Source organism: Achroia grisella, unplaced genomic scaffold (assembly GCF_030625045.1).
Source record: "Achroia grisella isolate CSIRO2021 unplaced genomic scaffold, CSIRO_AGI_Agris_v1 utg903, whole genome shotgun sequence".
NCBI lineage: Eukaryota > Metazoa > Arthropoda > Insecta > Lepidoptera > Pyralidae > Achroia > Achroia grisella.
Genome location: NW_026713061.1, coordinates 2,925,872 through 2,949,257, shown reverse-complemented (window position 1 = coordinate 2,949,257; position 23,386 = coordinate 2,925,872). Strand labels below are relative to the sequence as shown.

Sequence of the window (23,386 nt, the reverse complement as noted above, 5' to 3'; positions counted from 1 at the left end):
CCTTAAAAACTTGACTATTCAATTAAGACTTTGATTATTATTATATTATATTATTATATTTTAGTCTCATAATTATAAAATTTGTACGCGACTGTACCCGCCTACGTTGCCCTCACAGTTCAGCCTGTTGACATCTTATATTTAGCAAAGACTTGATGTATAAATGAATTCATTAGTTATAAGTACTTTAAACTGACACACAGAAGCAATATAGTTAACATAAACCTTTCTACATTTATTGTAAAATTCTTACATTTATTAAGAATTATTGCAATTGATGTAGGAATATTTATTCTTTCCTTTATATCATTTATATATTTATTTCTGAATATAGTTTTTTTACAATAAACTAAAGTGTGTATGGTAGGTACTTACATAGTCTGGTCAATAATTGTTATTCTGAACTGATTTTGGTGCTCTTTTGTTTGTGATAATTTTTGTTATTATTATTTCGTCGACCTTATTCTCAAAGTTAGCATAGCCAGTGAAGGTAAACATAAAAAAATCAGGTCATAAAACTGAATACCTTGACCAAAAACAAAATGGAAACTTGAAAATAATTTTGAAAAGCTTCATACAAATTATGCAGTCACTTGTTCAAAGATATCAAATTTATTCTTATTTTACCATACTTCTGCTTTATGCTATATTCTCTTTAAGAGAATGACTCTGTACAAATACAATAACGATATGGCAACATCCTAGTTTAGTTACGTGCGCAATTAATTTTCAGCAAAATGAACCAATACAAACAGATATCTACCTAAGCAGGCAATTCCTATCATACTACATTATCATTAATGCGAGCTGGAAGGTACAAATAGGGCAATTTGTCGGTGCGGCGACGCGGAGGCGAAAATCCGACGTAATCCGCGAATTCCGCGCTAATCGAAATATCGACGGGCGGGTTATTGACGGCCGGTCACGGGCCATCGGCCGCTCGCGTTCGCTGCATCACTCGCGCACTGTCAATTGGCATTTTTTTAAACCATGGGCATGGTTTTTTTAACCCCATACGTAAAAAGAGAGGTGATATATGTAATACATTGGTGTCTGTATGTCGCATCGTTGTGGTTCGATACGTTTTTTTTTAAATACTAACCTGATCGAAATGCTCTTTAGTTATTTTTATTATATATTATATTTTTGTTTTAATATTTTATTATTTGTTAGTGGATAATAATGATACTGGTCACTCGTTTCCGCTTTCTTTATGAGTTGGTAGATCAGCAGACATAACTTATAAAACGTATATTTTGAAAAACATATTATTTATTACCTATCTGATAACAATTATACGACTTGGATGATAATAATTCCTATGTATGATATAAATAGAGATAATGACTATAAATATATTGATATAGTTTTCTATACAGCGCCGAGCCAATTTTAATTATTAAGAATTTAATAAAAAAAATCTCTGTTAATACCAAAAGCGCAATTGCAAATGTGGCATGTAATTTATATATTTTAGTTCGCTATGTCAAGAGTTACAGATTACTATATAGTATTGTAATAAATTGTCTACATATATATAAAAAGCATTAAAATCATGAACTTTCTCTATTGAAAGTCAATTGCTAACATAACTGAGATTTCATAATATTAATACATATATTAATTACTATGTCAGTTACTCAGAAATCTATTTACAACTACTTTTATTTTTAAACACAATCTTGAAATACGAAAGTAGTGTTTGTCTGGCGACGGCACGCAGCCATCTGACCCCCACCGTCCGCCATGTTCCGCTCCTCCCCAGACCCTCCCAACGCCCCCCACCGCAATTACACCTATCTTTCCCTTTCGCCACCAAGCCATTCATTATCTTACTCTTCAGATAATAAAGATTAATATCGCTTGAGGCCAGAAGATCGGGGCGCCTGGGTGGGTCGTGTTGCACACATCCCTTCAGAGCCATTCGTGTCGTCACTTACGTTACATGATAACATCCAAGTATAATTGTTGTATTGATTTCGAATGGTTTATCATAACGATGTAATAATAAAAATGTCTAAATAAATATATCAGAGTTATGGGCAGAGTTGTCAATTGATTACACGGAGTAAAAAAACATTAATACTTTGTAACGGTAAAATAAAATGAAAGTAATGTTTTTTAAATAACTATGTGTGACGTAATTGTAAAAAAAATTTGGCTTAAATATATAGGTACACAATTTATATATTTATTATAACATAAGGTTAGGTAGGAGGTCAAATTACTGATTGAATGTTCGTATCAGTAGTACCTACCTACTACTGACACGATTTTAAAAATTCTTTTAAAGTTCTTTTGCCGTTTTACCAAGGAAGGCTATATATAGGCTATAGCCTATATATCATCACGCTACAACCAATAGAAGCAGAACTGCAAAGAAAATGTAATGCCTATAACATACCTAATAAATAAATTATAGGTATAGATAAATTACCTACCGCAAAATTTAATTCTACATTATGCATGTGGGTATGTTAAATATCTATGTAAGTTATCTAGTATAGGTACTGAACGTACAAACTGAACAGTAAAAGCTAGGGGCTGAAAGTTTCAACGTAGATTAGCTTCCTGTCGACACGGTGCAGTATCTATTAAATATGCTGGACCTAGGTTGGTATACCTATTGTTTCACAAATCTCCTGAAAGAGTGGTTCAAAGCTAACACAATATTAAATTGATTAATATTTGAACATATTAGTTAGACTTTCTAATAGTACTACACTGAAAAAATGTCGACTATATCACTTGAGTTACTCCAGAACGGACCAATATTTAGAAATACCTAAATATGTTTTTGGTTATATTCACTTATAAATTGTTTGTCTATTTATTTGTTAGTGCAATTAGTTTGTCACTATTTTTCAGTAGACTTATTTATATACTAATTAATTAATATTTTAATGTTTATTACTAAATTTTGATACTCATATTTTCATACTTTGTTTTAGTGTAGTTCCGTGTGAATACTTATCAGAAAGAATAGTAATGTAAATGAAATGCAATTGTTTGCCATTCCAGATATAAATATTTGGGAATTGAAATCGGATAAATTAAAAAAAAACAATTTATAAAAAAAAGTAATTAGGTTATAAAGTCTATTGCAGACTATTTAACCTGAACATATAGGGTTAACGACCATTCATTAATACTCAACCAAATCAGCCAAAAAAAACATAATCATACGAACATGCATATTATTAATAGCCTCAATTTTTCATGCACTAACTGTAATTTATTACATATATTAATTAATTCTCATAAAAGCATAGATATCTCATAAAAGCATATAATCCATAGACACCTATTAATTTAATGTATCAATGTAGGTGTCGGTCGGTGATCGATACCGGTAATTATCGATAGATATCAAAAACGACAAGTTTGATTCCGGGCGGAGGCGGCAATTCGTTAGGCGCTGCTGAGTAAATTAGAGGCAACGTAATGACATCGGCCACGCCCCGGATTAGGCCATGGTACTCTGTGGAGGCATGTTTACGAAACCTGTGAACAGCCCGACCCCAACTGTAGTAGTGCTGATATTATTTATCTACTATTAATCTTGTTCTAACACAACTAGATAGGTACTTGTAAGTTGGAATAGATAGAGATGTAGATTTTATATCTAATTGGTAGACTACAAAATTGCAAAAGGGAAACTTGAAATATAACTCTATGCCATGGTCTTAAACTTTATAAAATCAATAGAAATAAATGACCCTTATTCCAATTGCTTTACAAAGTTTTAGACAGTAACAGTAGACTAAATTCACCTCTAAAGAGAAGAGAATTGCGCTGCAGTGGTATGATAATTGGTTCATACGATGGTAATGTATGAACCGATCTATTTCTTTATTTAATTGGAATAGGAATCAAACTGATGGCTGTTCTTATAGAAAATGATAACCATTCCCTGATCCACATTGTACCTTCCATATATTACCATTTCGAAGGCCTATGCTTCTGTATCTTCTAATTTTACACTTTTATTGAAATATTGTTTACAAAACAACCTGTTTAGTGGCTAAAATAGATTAAACTTTTTACTAAGTGTATCTCAATAAATAACTCTTAAATAATGACGTACTTATATGAGTCCTGTCACAACCGCCCCTAACCACTCTATTAGATATGGTGGGCTGGTCAGTTATGTACACAAGCTCCACGAGGCGTTCACCTCGACGTGAATCAGCACTTCTGCCCGCACCATTAACACAATTACGTTGAAAAATAACTAGGCAGCCAAATTAATTAATTTACAGAGTTTAATTATCTCATCAGAGCCATAAAGTCGTGAACAATTTGCCGGCGAGCGGCTTATCGGCCATCATATCTCTCCCGGACAGCCGAGCACCAATTAATAATCCACATTGTAGCGTGATGAGAAATCACCGACACTGTTATTACAAAATAGATAACGCAGCCAGTAATTAACGTAACAACAAAAGCTTGTAAGAACCTCTTTGGGACTTACCTAATTGAATATACCTATCTACATAATAACATTTTTATGAAAGAGCAGAGTGGAAAATTGAATAGAATTTTTAAATTCTTCATAAAAACTGCGCTTAATGTGAAGTTAAATGTAGACTACCTTCAGATTTCCACTTTGTTTCTTGGTAAGCTAGTTTAGTTATATAAATACTCTACCTGGTATTCAAGAATGCTCTATTAATGACCGTTGTCAAACTATTAGTCACATCATTGTTAAAGACTAATCTTATTATATGTGTAAAACTAAAATCACCTAAAATGTATTATTTAAAATGAATATTATTCTGTCGATTATTTCAACGGAAGAAACTAGCTTCAGAAAAAGGTCTATGTTGACCTTTTTTCTGAAGCTAGTTTCTTCCGTACAATAGCTAAAATACATTTACTGGACGTTTGATTGTTTATGAATAAAAAACATAGATAATATATAAGTATAATTTCTATTTATTCCTAAACCTGCAGTACCTACATTGTAACTGCCAATCTCTCTGTTCCAATGAACAATTGGCGAAATTCACTGCACGTGTTTTTTATAGTTTATTTTTCTTTTTCAATCATAACTATGCACGTGCTTATTATTTAGTATATTATTCCATATAAACATGAAAGTAATCCTTTTATAATCATAACTAAAGATAAACATTAGGTTAGAAATAAAGAGGAGTCAATCTGATTTCGAAATTCGAGATACTGGTCAAGATCGTAATCAAATTACACTACACTTATTAACAAATTTAACCTCCCTATTTTTTTTATACGTACCAACTTTACAATTATTTGTTGTTTTTCCCAGATCGTTCTAAACTCCATGCATCGGTACCAACCTCGGATTCATCTGGTGAAAGTACGAGAAGGTGCCGGGCCCATCAGCGACTTATCTAGAGAACAGCATCGCACCTTTGTATTTCCGGAAACAGTATTCACGGCCGTGACGGCATATCAGAACCAGCTCATCACCAAACTAAAGATAGACTCGAACCCTTTCGCCAAAGGATTCAGAGACTCATCAAGACTTACAGACTTTGATCGGTGAGTTTACTGAAACTTATAAATTTTAAAATAACTGTATTTACTTTACTTAATTTCTTTATTTCACCTCTTTTTATATTTGATTCCATAATGACGACTACTTGTTATTCACAATCAAATCAGCGAACCCCTGAATAAGAGAAGGTATATAGGTATACCTAGTAGTAATGTAGACCACTATAAATAAACAATATAGGTAGGTACCTACTTAACTTATGACATAATATATTCAAAGTATTTTCTCACTATGATATCAAAACATTGAAAATACCGAACTTAAAGAAAAAAGAAGAATATTATTACATTAAGTAAATTCAGAAATATTTAGGAACTTGTTACAATAAAAGATGACTTATTTTACTAGCTATTATTGAAACATAGGATAAAGTTAATTGAACTCTCAAACACCAATATAAACTAAAGCCAGTGTTGTACCTATATAAAAATCTCGATTAGTGATGGACACACGTCGCACACATGTTATCTAAACCGTTGCGATGTTTCGGCGCCCGAGGCGATTTTGATAAATTGGCAGATTATTAGCAACAGTTGAAAGACATTAGGGCCGGCCGCCCTGCAATTTGTGCGCCGAGAGATTCCACCATGAATAAAAGATTAAAAACGAACCAACCTCGTCTGATTGAGGCTGATATGAGGTTGAATGCCGATCGAAACGTCGATTTTGGTACGCTGTTATCTCACCAATCTGCTTAATCGTTGCTAAATCATATTTCGGACCTATAATTAAGCCCTCGAAAGGTTCAATATTATTTTTTGTTGGTTAAATATAAGATTGAAATTTAAAGTCTTTTTAGTTACTTGTAGTATTTAAAGTCACTTCTAAAAGTATGCTCACAAATTTACTTAGGGTACTCAGTGGCATTACATCGAAATATAAACTTTACGGTTAATATAACAGGATTAACCATGCCACTATTTTTTCTTCGTATTTAATTACTGGGAATCTTTAATGTTAGGTAAATTGTCCTGATTGAACAACAATCCCTTTTTCTATCTGTAGTTTAAATGATGAGTAGTTTTTATTATGAAATACATTTATTCTCAAATAATTTCAATTTATTTTTATTTCTTCCGACTATTTATAGAGTAGTCCTGATATGATCATACTTAAAACGTTTGATGATACTCGTATATATACTAGTCCATTAGGTAGCATGTACAATATAAGCTATAAAGAGCTTTAATGAATGTGTTGAAATAAGTGATGTCATGGTGCTAATTACTATATCATCATTTAGGTAGGTCGGCATATCAACATGTGTTTCAAACATATAAAATTTATGATCGCGTTATTTATTTAAATATTTCTGTCAGAACCGTAAAATATTATATTGCAACGGCGACAACATTAAATATATTGGTGTTCTTTTATGTGTTTATATTAAAAAGATCCTTTAGTTTTTTGTAATAAAATATAGTTTCTAAAAATGTTCGGTCGTAGTTGCATTTTATTCTATGTAATATTTCTAATCTGTAAGAATATTTGTTACGAAAACATGGTATTTAGCTTATAGAGATATTGTTCCATTTAAATTGACCAAACAAAAATGTTGATTGTAACAGATATGGCGATATGTTATTCATAAATGCGCATATTTTCCCTCGGCTCCAAGAAACGTGTTCGCACATTGAACACATGCATCGTGTGATGGGAGGCGGTGGAAACAGTTCGCGTCATCGACGGCCGGCGGCGGCGGCGCGGTGTAATCACAGAGCCCACTCTCATTATACCCTAAACGACAAATTAAAACGCGCTTCTATTATCTCACCATCGACCATCGCTGTTTCGGCCGAGACCGGTTCTCCGAGCGTCTTTCTCATTCATGCACAGACTTAAGCAAAACAGCGCTTATTATTCTAAATTTTTATACGTAAACCTGTATATTATAATTTTTAATGTACGAAATGGATACACTTTAGCAAGCTTCTGTTTATAGTTATATATGTATATACATGAAAATAAACTAAAAAATATACTTCCTATTAGGTACTATTTTATTACATTCTCGTTGATAGGATTAATTGTATCAGCTTTTAAGTAGGTGTATAGAAACTTCAATAAATATGTAAAAAATTATGTAGCTTTTAAATACATCTAAAATTTCCATACTTAATTAGCATATTATGTATACTAATTCACACAATTATTTTAAACTAGCGACTCGCCATTATTTCGAATGGAGACCTTTTTCTACGCTAACATGAGATTTATACTTTACATTAGACCTTCAACAATACATACAGCTTTCAGTTCTATGCACTTATTATTATGAGTAATTTGTATACAAATATACAGATTAACAAAAACTCTAGAAACTGTTATTTTGCTTCTGTGCTTCTAATAAAAACGTCTAAGATAGTTTTTTTTAAAATATAAGTAATGTACAGATCTCTTAACTTTTATGATCAGCAAATTTATCGAACCTATTATTAATCTAATCTGAGAAGGCGTCAGTGCACGGCTACCGATTTGGATTAATTGATACTGAGTATAGGCGGCGCGTTGATAGTTCACCGCTAGTGATTGACGGTTAATTCGAGATGTTATCGATGCAATTACCGCGCTTCCTTCGCACGTCGGCCATCTCTCGCCTGTCGCTGGACCGCTACCGTTGCAACCGACAACAGGGTTAGCAACCTTATACGACTTGGTCTCATACGTAAAAATTAAGTAATCATTTAACATCATCGTAATTTGACCGATTTTTGTAGGTTAACAACCTCGTCCAATATTTGTACGAGCATGAAATGCCCTTGTATCGAAAGACAAAAATCTGGTATTTGTATGATGTTCCTGTATGGTTGGCACCCCTGACCGACACTTGCTTACGATGTAAAACGTCATGCGATTGAACTTTAAGTGCTTACCGATGCAGATTGATATCTTGAAATGTTCGAACTCATCTCTACTTTAAAGATTTTAAGAGCAACAATGTTAACGTATCCGTTTGTATTGTTTGGACTAAATCGCTGCGATAGAAGCATTTATTGCTTGAAATTCGATTAATATGTGCTAAACTAAGGAAAGGCGTATTCAAAATTATGAAGTAAATAATAAAAGTGGCACCTAGTTAATCATAACATATTATCTAGTGATCATCACCATATCAACCATGACATTATGTACCATGTGCTTACCGAAACCTATAATATTATACAAATATCTATCGCTATTATAATAAAACTGAGCTTTTAAATAATAACAACTTATTCCAATATTCAGGCGGGGCGCCTACTAAACTGTATCCAAATAATACTACAACAAACACAAACAGACACACTTTTACATATATATTGTAAATATAGAAATAAAAACAATTTTGTCAGGCATACAACTCATTAATGTCACCTGTCATTAAAATGTATGCTCACGTATAACGGCACCTGTACGAGTGAATGAACAATTAGTAGCTTCTCACTGTCTGTTATGTTGAGTGATCTCGGCCAACGCTAGCGCTACTGTGCGCCAACGTTCATTATCGATCACTGAATCTAGTACAGGGTTCCAACTTTTAAAATATTTAGAGTAGTACGAAGAGGTAAAAATTATCGCGTATTGGCTCAATTAGGCTCTCTAACCTCCTACTTGGGCCGATTTCTGTAGGTCAAAATCTCGTACAGGCTTGTACGAGATTGAAAATGTCCTACCGAAGGTCAAAAATCTCGTATCTCTATGAGGAATCGTGTAAGGTTGACATCCCTGATCCAATATTCAACTAAATAATGCAACAGTGCACGATAATATCTTGCAGAGAATGCCATTTCGCCATGTCATTTACACTATTGACTTTTTTTATGTAACTGGGATGGAAAACAAGTTACCGGACCATCGATGGAAAGTGGCAATCGTCGGTATCTCTACACGAACACTGCTGTGCGTTCTTATTTCTGACAATCAAAGTGACATGACTCTGTACTCTGTATTTTCACTGCCATATCTCACCCTACAGACGGAAAAAGCTTACAAATTAAACTGACACTCTACGGCTACATCGTTAAGAATTAATAATAATATCATAGAATATGATAATTATTGGCTGAATTTAACAACTCAATCAAACAACAAACAACATCCGCTTCTATTGTTTATGGTGTTTGTTGCGACAGGTCACTAAGCTTTCTACTTTGATTGCCGAATTCACACCGACATAAATATAAATGCTTAAAGAACGATCTAACCGCGCTCTTAATGACTTCCTTCGATGACGTCCAAAATCGTCAGACAATAAGTATGATGAATTGCCATTGTGTGAGAAACAGGCGATGTAGTTATTTGGCATGGTGGCCGAGGCGGCTTTTCATCCATTAATTAATAAGACACGCCTCTCGCTCAATCAGGACCCGATATTTAGCGAGAGAGTTATTTATACTCGGACGCACCTCTCCGTTAATTGCATGCGATTCACTTATGATCTAGAAATAACTTCAATGAGAATAGCACGTCAGTCTGTTGGTGAGCGTTTTACTTTGCGCCCGTGAAACTGTTGGATTCCATTTTGTAAAGTTCATTTCAATAACTGTGTAATAAATTTCAAAATGAAATGTGCCTGTCAAAATAATTTTCCTTCTCCCTGATACGTTGAGTGTAGGTTTCAACAATTTGAACGATAATGTCCTATACATGCTTTAGTGTTGGGATGGTCGATAATCTATATATATGATATCGATGTTAATTGATTGCTTTAATTTATGTATGAATGAATTAACAAAATCAATATAATGTTATTTACAATTAATAATGAACTATCGCTACGATAACAATATACTACACAATATAATATATATTACAACATAATAAAGCATAAAAGAGTTCGAGATTTGCAAATAGCTGAAATCTGATTCCATAATTTGTACAATGTAATACATACAAGTAATGCTTATCACTCAGGTACACAATAAAGGTGGAAAGGAAACAATATTTCATTTTTATCAGATTGGCTCATTATGCATTGGCAACCACAATATCGATAAACACGAGCCGGAGCGAGATATCGATAAGGGCATTCGCGAGCTTGGCTCGTTCCTAGCGGCGAACCTCTAAGAACCGCCGCCCTGTAATTTGCTGGCGGAGAGTGTTGGCTATTACTGCTGATACCGAGATCATAATAAATACGCCATTAACGCCCCAAAGCCCCCGAAACGACATTACCATTCGGACTAACAGCCGATCTGTACACGAACGTGGACGCACTTACGACCTTTTCACTTTGGTTTCCGTCTACGTGTAAATTTAAAGACATTAGTGGTGGTGAGGAATGTGTTAGTAAAATTACAATTTACGTATTGTTTTGTTGTTTTATTAGTAATTTGTGAGAATTACATTTACACTGAATAATTTTGTGTAATTAATTCCATATGTTGTGGGATTTTTTTTATTTGATTTTGATCTACATAATTTGTTACTCGAGCTTTAACTGCTTTGTGTTAAGGACAAATATGTGCTGTAGGTATTTAATGTCTTCATGACTTTAGTTCATATGATATATAGCTATTGATAGAATTATGTTCAAACTATTATCTTTTGTAGCTTTACTATCTATCTACTTAAAAATCATATGTATCTAGATAATGATATAAAAATGTTGTTCTTGTCCTTTTTTATAAATACAATTCTTCAATACGTTCATACTAATCGTTATAGTTAATTAAAAAAAAAAACTTTCATCTGTGACTACATTCGACCCATTTACATATCGAAAGATAAAATATATTTTAATGTATTAGTATAATTAAAGATGACCTACACCTACCCCAGAATCCAAAATAGGTATCTCTATATTTAATTACAAATGTGCTTAAGTTTAAAATCAAAGATAAAGCATGAATTGTAGTGTGGATTTATATAAAATCTATTAAATATAAATTCACACTTCCCTATTTATATTCGTAATATATATAATGCAAAAGAATATTCATATTATCCATGTCAGTACTTACCAATGACCCTATCAAAATCGTGAGAATATACAAAGTCGGAATAGAAAGTTATAGGTGTTAGATAATATACGGTTACAATAACATTAACACCGCTATTATTAGTTTTTATAGAAATTAGAGTGTTTAAAGAAATCTATGTTCCGACTGGCGTGTGTGGGCAAACCACTACCTGTTTTAATTCCCGGGCCGAGCGCGCCGGCGCCTGGGGCACCTGCCGCGGTGATAGATTAAATTCGACACGGCATCTCATGATGTCATGCCAATTTTGTGGCTCACCTCAAGCCAGCCGTGTCGTCACGCTCATTTGCCGCTCAAGTCATCCTTCGTCTCTCGAGATGCAAACCATTATTAATAAACGACTCGCCAGCACTTTAGCATACCATTTTCAGTTCCTCACGCCTCGGACCGGGAAGAAATTGTAGTCTCGTTCGAGTTCTATTGACCGGGCGTGAATGATGCATTATTGCACGCTTTTGAGTGCCGTCGATAGTTTCGTAGAGAGGCGAAAATAGCGAATTAGCGGGAAGCATGCTCGGTGGCGGTCGCGACAACCTCCGGGAACCGATAAAGGGCATATAGCGCATTGCGTTGAGCAATAAAGGGCGAGCCGCGACGCGACGCCTCGTTAACTGCGAGTACGTACACTCGTAAAGACGTTTCGACGAAACAATCGCCACAGATATTGTGCTGATAGATTACTCTTTGCATCTTCATATACCTAAAACTGTTATACTCGTACTGATATGCAGCATCATTGGATTCCGTGTTTTGTGACGCTTAAGCGAAACAGATGATACCTACCTGTTAGATGTTTACCAAGAATTTTGAAGACTTAAACAGCGTGAGCACATTATGTTTTATGATATTTGTGACTGCACGTGGTCCTTCGGTGGTCTCTCGCCTTTCCCCGAACTCAGTTTTATAGACTACGGACCGCTGAAAACTAACGAACGGGTGAACTTGCAAGACTCGCTTTCGGAGAATCCAATACCATTCCAACATGAATCCACGTTCACCGAAATAGATTCCCTTTTCATAATAGTCGCATAATTCTAATAATGGGTGTGTGAACTGCAATCAGCGCCAAGCTTAATGTAATTGTGAAACACTTTCTTGAAGAATGTTAAACCATAATATACAAATCAATCTTATTTTTCTTCCCCAGCGACCCCATGGAGCTTATGCTGATGGAGCAGCAGTTATTACGGTCACCGTTGAGGTTGTACGCTGGTGGCGCGAGTACGACCGGTGGCGATGAAGAAGCTGAGAAGCGAGCGGCGTGGGCTCGGACACCACCAGCGCTGCAACTGCTGGCGCTGGGAGGTCGGACCTGGCCCTCCGCCTGGCCACAGCCACTGGCGATACCGCCGGATCTCTGGCTGCAGAAGCCCCCCGCGCCTCTTCGATACTGTCCCTATCCACCCCCAACGCATCCCGCCGCGCAACCGTCGCGCGCCGACCACACATCGCCGCGACATCCTCTGTGAGCTGTCAGCATTCCAAAGTGTAAATTTGATTTATTAACTTTTGCGAATCAGACAAAAATGTGCTGTGACGTAGATCATGTTCATATAATCCAAATGGACAAAAAATATTACATATAAACAAGTAGATAACTACATTTGTTACATGTTTTACTCCACGACATGCGAGATCAGTAAAATGAAAAAGACTTACAATATAGTATTCAAAGTGAATTTTTAAATAGTACCTTATAGAAAATGTATGTATTGTCTAGTTAGATGTAAGCAGTTACTATTAGATTTACTGTATAACATAATTTCAAGGTTCCTACCCGAAATAATAATTTGGAAGTAATGTAAATGTAGATTCAAAGGAATGTTAATAATAGTTACCTGCACAGATGATACACTCGTTTAATTTCAAATGCATAGTTTAAAATAGTAAATTTTGTGTCGACCCGTATTAGGGTCATAACATTTAGTCTTCATATAAATACTTACTTATTAACCAAAGAGCAATATTTTACTTAAAACTTGTCAATTTTATTGTCAATATTATAATATAGGTACTATTAGTATGTATATCAATAATATTTCTAACCATAATAAAACAGTTTTAAAAGAAACATTCCATCATTTAATTTATTTTACAATAAATTTATAAAAATAAATTACATGTGTAATATTATAAAAAATAATGAAAATTAATATCAATTGATCTTTATATATCCAAAATATGAGGGGTCAAATTCATTGGTTGATAATTTGAACAGCATGGTAATGATTAGTGAAAATATTTTATCGATAAAATAAATGATATATATAAAAGTATACCCAGCCTCCCTAAAAGCTGGGTTAGAACCTCCTCGAGTCGTAAGTTTCTTGCACATAGTAAACAGTGCACAGTAATTTCTAAAATCTGAATATGTATTCCATACAAAACTAAACTACTTCGCCTACTGATTCGCTGACATGCGATTTTGTAATTTCTTGCACACAAAATCTTTTCTCTATCGACCAATGAAAGTGCGCCTGTAATTGCATAATAATATACCTTATAAAGAAATATAAAGAGAATAAAAGAAATTAAATAAATAATGTTCTCAAATAATTGTAGAATAAGTTTAATATATCCATTGGGACACGATTTAGTATAGATGGTGCAATACCATTATTCCTGTGAATTCCAAATCAGTGATAAAAAGTAAATAATTAGATTATAATTTGTATTTTGTGTGTATATTTTTAATGCTTAAGACTATTTATATTCCATATATAAGTTACTTATATAAATTGTACGTATTGTATAGTATTTGGTTAAATTATTTTTGTAGGGTAAGCACTGTATATAGAGAGGTCACTTAGATGTTTGTATCAAATAAGAGATTTGAAGAAGTATTGTCTTAGTAGAAAAATATGAAAGTGCTGCTCACTATAAACTTATTTAATGTATATTATTTTGATGAAACAATTGGTTTCTGGTTTGAAAAATATAATTTATGTAATATAAATCAGTTTTATGATTTGACCTATGTAAAGTTTCGAAGTTATGAAAGTATGAACTTATGAAAGTTTTACGCAGATTTTCAAATCATTTTAAATATAAATGTCTAAAAATCTAAATAAAAATGGTAAGCTAAAATCTTAATATAATATATAACCTACACGGCGAAACATGATACAGTACTAGTATGCGAAGCTTCTAAAATTGTTAATATCCTAATTTATTCTTCTTTAAATATTTTCAAAGGTATTTCAATAATACCTGCCTAACAAATTACTACTAAATATTCATATCAAATTGGAATTTAATAAAAGTGTTCTTCGTACAAAAATATTACTACTTTTTATAAAAACAATAATATTTAACTTGATATGATAACATATTATAAAAATTGATATTTCTGGTTATAATTATTTTCTGATAAGTATTTCATTTAAGTGAATTAATTGTGTCGAACTACCATATGAAAACTTTATTTATTTAACTGTTAATTCAGTATAACTAAACTCTCTTTTATTTTTAATGTTAACTAAGTGGAATTAATTATGTTATTGATGTATATATGCTGTGGTATGCATGTCTGTTGTCATTATGTGACAGTGATGTTAATGTATTTTATTTAAAAAACACCTTTTTTATGATATGTATACATAAATATATACATATATAATATATACACTTACACTAATTCGCCGAATAATAACAAAATCCCGCTTCAATGTCCGTCAAATTCAAATGTCAAAAAGTTAGTAATAAAAAAATGCATATACTGTAACAGAATACGTACGATTTATCACAAAATATCACTTTTGTATAAATCGTACGTATTGTGTTACATTAAATGCATTTTTAACTAGTTCCTAAAATTTCAATAAACTAATTTTTAATACCTACTTAGTAAAATATCTGCGATGTACTTTCATATTACTATTTAGGAATGCTAAAAGTATTAACGATTGTTTTATTGCATAGTCTAATATTTTGAAATACAGTTACTGTAACTTAATGAATAAATAAATGTTATTGAAATATATGGAAAATAGTGAGCAGTACGCAGCGGTAGCAACACATATCAGGGTCAAGCCCTAAGTGTTAATAAACTGAAATCAACCCAATTGTAGTTTCATTCTGTAATAATCTATATTGAAAGGCAGAGAACCTGAAAATTCTTCTGAAGTGTGTTTGTGATAACAGCGTCGCCTCCATATACGAACAGTAAGCCGGACTCACTAAAACGACATTGACATTACTCTAGTAGAGTCTCATACGCAGCATTCCTGAAGGCTAAATTATTATAAAATAATAATAACTGGAACAATAACAAGTGGACCGACGATCTGGTCAAGATCGCTGGAAAGCGTTGGATACGAGTTGCGCAGGATCGTCGTGAAGATTTGATTGGCGGACGCCTTTGTTTAGCAATGGACGTCTTCCGGGCTGAAATTATGATGACGATGAATAATAACCCAGTACAATTCACACAGCGCCATCTCTGCTCGGTCCTATAGGTACTAAATAACTGATGGAAATATCTAAATACATTTCTATTGTAAATACATAATACACTTACATAGAAAACATCGTGACTAATATAATCACTAATTTACATTTGTCTGTATTCTGCGAGGATTTGGATTCCATACCATTGGAAGTATGGCGGTGAGCTAAACCATAGAGGGCGTACCTAATTGATTATTTTGTAATTTCACTATCTTATCTCACCAGAAGAACACAAATTACAAAGCGAGCTGCTTGTGACAGAATAAGAATATATAAAGGTACCCACTTAGATTACTTTGTAGTAAAGTCTCATTGAGGTGATTTCATATTAATTATTAATAATATGAGTAGGTGCTGTTTTTAATAGTGCACATAGTTTTTCTTTAGCTACAGAAAATTGATATAATTTAAAAGCATTATGATATGTAACCACTGCATAACAATGTATATATTATGATACATAACTCTATATTAACAAAATCTTTGTACTTAGGTGACTTTACATTACCTATACTGTTGTTTTTAATTAGGGACAACAATGTTGTTGTTTACAATACAATTATTATCTACAATATGCATTACAATACAAGGTCACAGAAGTGTAACAAATTAGACTCCAGTTATGGCTACGCGTCTGACCCTGTTCCTGAAGCCATGGATATTATATCTTAGTCACATAAAGTACCATCTTCATATCTGCTTAATAATATTCGACATATTCTTAAATGTTGTTAACTATCTTCTTGACTCAACCTTGGGTTTAAATTGCAAATAATTCACTAATAGATATAGCAATTTGACTAAACGAACGCAAATATCGTTTAGTTAACATCGTTTAAAATTAATTTGCTAAAATTTCAACACTGTACAAAATTTTATAGATTTTCAAATTGAAATACCTATAACGTACTAGCATGTTAATAGATATGGATTTTCATTAGTAATCAACTTCAAAACGGATACTATAACTGGAAGTATTATGCAGCACTAAAAAAACGATGTAGACAATAACTAGTACAACATAGACATTTGTCCTCTAATCGCCAACTAAATAAAAATAATCATTTTTTCATTCACAACAAATATACAACAGAACAGCTAAAGATAATTGGGATTGACTTCATTCTATAGACAATTAACTCATCATGTATATCCAAGTTGACACACCCGATATACGGGATAGGTAATAAATAATCGTCACACTTTTATTCTCCGTCTTTATTATGTGTCATTAGGCATTATTAAGCGTGTATCGATGATCGGCCTTCCGTCCGGGCGGTAATTGCCGTGGATGTAAGCGGACTACAAATTGAAAGCGGCCGGGGCCTCAGGCGAGTATTGATGGATCTGCCGCCATCCTGAAATTATAGCTGGCCCTTGCGACAGCTTCGCAAATTGTGCGTATAATGCTAGTAAATAATACAGGGTTCGCTATAAATTCATGCAAGCTAGCACGTAAGTACATGTCTGTTGCTGAGAGACGTGTTTGATGATCAGGTGTGCACGAAAATGTGTCTGTAGACAGCACGGCGACTCGCAAATATTTTATATGGCAAGTCATCATTTCTATCATTCAAAGACAAGCAATCATTTTTTCTTTTGTCTTGTTACAAATATTTCTATAAACATTTATTTATTTATTATAGAATAAAGGAAAGAATTACCATATTAACAACCGTACATAAATTGAAATGAATTCAAATTTAACTTTAAAATATGAAGGTCAATGGCCTAATTATATAACGTCATCCCTAACAATTCTCATTTTAACCGGATTAAAATCTACTGTATACGACTGTATATCAAAAATTGAAACAAAATATCTTACAAAAATTCATAACTCTGCATAAAATTCATATTTTACTCTGTTATAAAATGTCAATACGTGACACAGTAAAGTATAATTTGTCGAGAATTATTACTTTACTTTCCTACGGCTGCGGGAATTTGCTAGTAGGTACTTCCGTTATTACATTAAAGTGCTCCAGTAGTTGGTAGGTAGATAATTAGAATGTATGTATGTTATAATGTAAGTAATTAGTCCAAGCAGACAAAATCGTAGAAACAACCAGTATATATTATAAATTGAAGGTCTACTATGTATTAAGTGCAGTGCTCTCACGTCGTTAAAACTCACACACTGAGTCTGCGAGTGCAGCGTGCAGCGAGCGAGGAAAGACTGGCGCATAAATTAATGCAGCGTATTCCGCAGACACCGACTGATTGACTCCTTTCATTACAGTCTCGTATTGTTCGCTGCGAGAGAAAAATTGCATATCCTTTTGGAATCACAACACATTTCATAATTATGGTCTATTGTGCCGTTGTCGGGACTAATTCACCGGGGACGGGCGCACTCTCCTTGCCCGAGGAGCCTTCGAGATATATTGGCATACGTAAAGTCCGACCCTGATCCCATAATGGTTGGCGTTGATTAGTTTTCAACGGAAACACTAGTTCGAAGAAAGATCCCAAGAATTTAATGTTCTGTCAGTTCGAAGGTGCATTGTTAACTGAAACCTATTATTGTCTATTCACGTACAAAATTACATTGGCTTGTTTAACTATCAAATGTCAAGTAAATTATTAAATATGTGCGCAGCAAAAATAAATATATACCTATATATAGAATTGCGAAGTAAACTTAATTCCATATACCTATATGGAATTAAGTTTACTTCGCAATTCGCTTTTTGAATTATTATTAATTGTGTCTATTTGTTAGGCGTTATGGAGTATTGTTTCTCGGCCGTGGTAGATTATCAGTGATTAACACAGATAGACGTCTGTGGCCCACGTGCGAGCCCTGGGCCCGTGCCCGGTCGTGCCCCGTGCCAGATCGCGATCTACTCATATCGCACGGCACCGTGCCTGTGGGAACACTATTGGTCTAAATCGTAATGTTTCAAAGCCGTAATATAAGAGTTAAATCTTACAAATAACTTTTGTACGGCCTAGATGGTTTTAAGATTTAAGATTTAGCACAGCGCCTTACCTCCGATGACATTTATCATTATATTTCGCCCAATTTACTTACTTTATTTTTATAACTTATATGTAATCCTATATAAAATTAGTTCAGTAGGTAGCTTTAGCGAGAAAGAGTAACAAACATCCATCCATCCATACTCACAAACGTTTACGTTTATAATACCTATTAGTATGAGTAGAATCAATATCAAAAGGTGAAACTATATCAGTTTCACCTCCTGATATTGATTCTTTTATGACCTCTAGCAGATATGATGAGAAGACTAAAGATTGTTATGAGTAGCTCAAGTAAAATAGTTTTTTGGATACATCTATGTTTTTGTTAAGCAATAATTCTCTGTTGGATCAAAGGAAACAATTTAGTAGGTACCTAAACAACAGTTTAGACCAATTGAGGAACAGTTTAAATGTCATTCACCGGAGTTACCAGACAGGCGTGTTTTGTGTGCCAAACGTTTTTCTAAGTCAGTACAGTAACGGCGTCCGTCTGTCGGATGCGTCCGGCGTCCACGTCAGTTGCCAGCTCTAGACAAACGGACAGACAAGTAAATAGTGCTAGGTTAATCGTCGCGTCCAGGCCAGGGAAACGACGAATTACTACGTCACGATGTTCCCAACAATTGTTTTGTGATTGTCGATGTCTATCGACATTTAAACGCTTTGTTTCTTTCAAAACACAGTTGTGAATTAGATTTAAAAAAAAAATAAGATTGGTTTTGTTTCTACTGGTTCATGATTACTAAATTGGCAGTCAGGCATACGGGCCGGAAACTTGGAGTGGCAAAGGGGAGGAATGCAAAGTACTAGGTATCTTTTATGTTATGTAAGATCAAGGAACTCGTACCAAATTGTTAGCTTTTTGTGTTCATGATATCTGGTCGATAACGCCTACAATCGATTCGCAAATTATGCAATTAACGTAGTGTAGTATAAATAAAGTTATTAAGCTGAAGACTTCTTTAAAAAATATATTAAGTAGATAACAATTTTAACCGATTAAGATCATTATAATTTACATCGTTTTGTTGTCACATTATGCCTACTTAACATCGTTAAATTCATTACTGGGTTCTAATTTCGAAATCGGGGCTCCTAGTCTAACTTACTCCACTTTTTACATCAATGTAAAAATGGAGTAAGTTTAATTGTCTCGCGATATTGTCGTCGCAGAAGAGTGGAGCATCCTGGCATCTTTATGCTTAAAAAGAGTCCTTATAAATTGTATAGAATGTAGTAAAAATTGTGTTACCTAAATAAATAATTTAGAATTGAAATTTTCTGAATATTGAAATGTTCGTCATGAGTTCTGTGTTTAGTGTGACTATAATACGGATGATGCGCTCTCGCAGACTCCGTGGCCGGATCGCGAGATGATCCCTCAGGTGCGCCCGAACCCCGCCCCCTTGTTTATTGCTTATTAGCGGGCATCGCGGCGGCACGTTTGAACTGCCAGCTCTTTGTTCTCGCCGCTCTATTCCCCTCCCCTCCGACCCTCCACCCGTGTAAGATCACGACGTGCGACGCCTGCGCAGCACCAAGTATGCTATGCGAATCATAAATTCCTGCTATTTGACGTCGGCCCGTGTGGTGTGATATCGATCTTAGTTCAATGATATCGCGACGGAGGAAGGAAGTGCAATGGCATCATAAATTACAACAATTTCCATATGGTTCGTCATTTCCTTTTATACGGTTAACTAGCTGTTACCACCGAATTTGTCTGCATTTTTTGAGACAATCGATAGTTTATATCAGTCCTCATGACACAATCTCTGTTCACGTCAATTTTTGTTAAGATCCGAAAAACTTAGTTTAGTCGTGAAAATTTAAGAATATAGGTACAGGGAGACAGACACATTTCGCATTTATAGTATTAATATGATCTATATATTATTTTTATTTAATAATAACTTAAATTGATTTTCTACAAAATTTATCGTAGGTATTATGTATTTTTCTATCAGAAATATCATATACTCGTATTACAGAAAATTATAAATATCTACATTGGGGGACTACTTATTATTATTATTACTGTTAAATTAACTTCTTAACTATGTTAGATACAGTTAAATTTGCGTGAGGCACAAAATGTTATTTATGGATTAACTTTCATATCTCTATTTTCTATAAAAAAGTATTCGTATTAATTGTTAATATAATAACTATAATAAAGAAATATACATATATTTGAATTGATTTTGCATTGAATTAATGTTAATCTCAATGAAAACCGTTATTGAATAGCAAGCTTGCAATCAATGGCGCGAAAATACGCGATCACTGGATCTCAGCACTGTATAGATATACATATGTTTGGTATCGAACAATGATCATCAATTAGCACGCATGCTGGCGCACCTGTACTCAAGTCATTACCGTGGCGCCCGTGTAGCTACACTTATACCCACAGTACTTACAACCACCAGAATAATTAAATATATGGGTTCTGTATTCTATTATTACCTTTCTACGAGTAGCTGTTTATTAGGACTTCACATTTGCGGATTCTCTTATTCCTCCATACTTTTGAGAATTACACGAAATTTGTTTCTAGCGATTATAAAAATTTTATCAAATCATTGTTTTTTTCATGTGATGAAGGAGAGGTGAACCAATTTGTTAATCGATCTGACAGTTAATCATTGTAAGCCTCTTTATAATTTATAGATTTTAAATTATATCATATTTTAACAATAATTAATATTTTTTAATTCCATTGTTTTATAAGTGTGCTCCTTGCTTCACACTGTATGATACAATACGATTCGATTAGTCGCACTCACGGAACTTTAAAAACTTTCCTACAATTTTTTTATTTTCATAAATGGTAATACCATATTCAAAATTGATGGAGGTGGACAAACTAACCTTCAGGGTCCTAATTCGACAATCACATAAAAACATACATAACATTACATGAACCATACTTTTTTACGTCATTTATCTGTCATGTTAACATAGCATAACTGATAGGCACAATATATCTCAAATATAAAAGTTTAATCGTTATTTATGATAATAATTTTTCTTACAGCAACACCGTCCAAATTCTGGGAACAAGATCGATATCAGACAGTATTCAATAGTAAACGCATTAGCCACCTTGAGCCACCAACTTCGCCGTCTGGGCGTGGGTGAAACATTCCCCGAATAGCTGATAGCTCTCTAACAAGAGAGTGACAGAACATTTGATGGACACCGGCCTGGTGTATGTAGGGTTACCATAACAACATCAGTGGTCCAGGATACCTCGAATATTTTGAGTTTCAAGTCTTACATATTCGCGAAATAACGAAGTATTTTATTTGTCCTATTTAGTTATTTTGTGATTCCCAAAGAAAAGGAGTCCTTTTGGAGGATATTACCTATCAAGATAATGTTGGTAGTATTGTAGACGATGAAGAACATACATCTGAATTACAATCACAGTGTGTTGCTACTCAAATATTAGCTTTGACGTTACAGAAGCTGTGAAATGATATTTTTTTAAACTGTGTTAATAGGCAGTTGAATTGTTAATCATTTTTAAATTAAATTACTTAATTGAACTTATTCTTAGTAGATTGATGGAATATGAAAAGTAATTCTTTAATAATAACTATTATAGTTATGGCATTAATTTTGATTTGATTGATTTAGAACAGTGTATAGAGTTAAAAGTGGACATATACCTACTTATGTCTTTTTATTGTCTTGGTAAGCGTTGGTTTTTTGAATATCAAATAAACATAACAGTTTAATCACAATACTCGATCCATGGTCCCCATAGTGTGGGCGCACAAAGCAGCTATCATCATCGAGAACAGCTACATCACGCAAATTACGTATAAGATACGCATCACGATAGAACCTACACGAAAATCTACTAACGCGGAAAAAACTCTCTGAACAATATTACTGAGTTATGATTTCGAACGGAGAAAGATGAGCTTCATTTCTTTGCTCTCGTGGCTTTTATCGCAAGAGACTTAAGCGATTTCTAAAATCAAACAACTTTAAGTGTATCGCCTTTGGGTTTAAATTTGTGTGTGTTGACTGAGAATTATAATATTTGTGTACACGATGAAGGGAGCGATGCGGCAGATAGTGGCTGGGCGCGGCGCTCGCTAATGGGTGTGATAAGATCGCGCGACCACGCCTCGATCGCGACTTGGTCTTCGCCGCAGGACAACCAAACTTCGCAGTAGAACTCTACACAGGCTGCACTGGAATGCTTCCTTTTATAAATCCTTTAAGTAGAATATCTATAATTCAAAACTACTGAATGTGTCACAAAACGAAACTCAGCCACAGTATAAATATAATTGAATAATAATAAATTAAATTAAATTTAGTTTTCCATATAAACAAAATAGATATTGTTCACTCACCATTATTGCTTTTTTTATAGAATACCATATATTATTCTTAATATAAAAACTACGGAAATAGAATTTTCACGAAA

At 33.8% G+C, this 23,386-nt stretch overlaps 1 protein-coding gene across 1 annotated transcript in view; it reads left to right on the top strand.

The window, feature by feature from the left end:
• Window positions 1-14,402, top strand: part of LOC131853663 (T-box transcription factor TBX20-like) — a 74,144-nt gene extending 59,742 nt beyond the window's left edge. Inside the window, exons 5-6 of the mRNA XM_059204643.1 lie at window positions 5,288-5,523; window positions 12,647-14,402. Of these exons, the coding sequence (XP_059060626.1) occupies window positions 5,288-5,523; window positions 12,647-12,968 (558 nt within the window). The 3' untranslated portion in view covers window positions 12,969-14,402. The remainder of the gene's footprint in view (window positions 1-5,287; window positions 5,524-12,646) is intronic.
• Window positions 14,403-23,386: the final 8,984 nt, after the last annotated feature.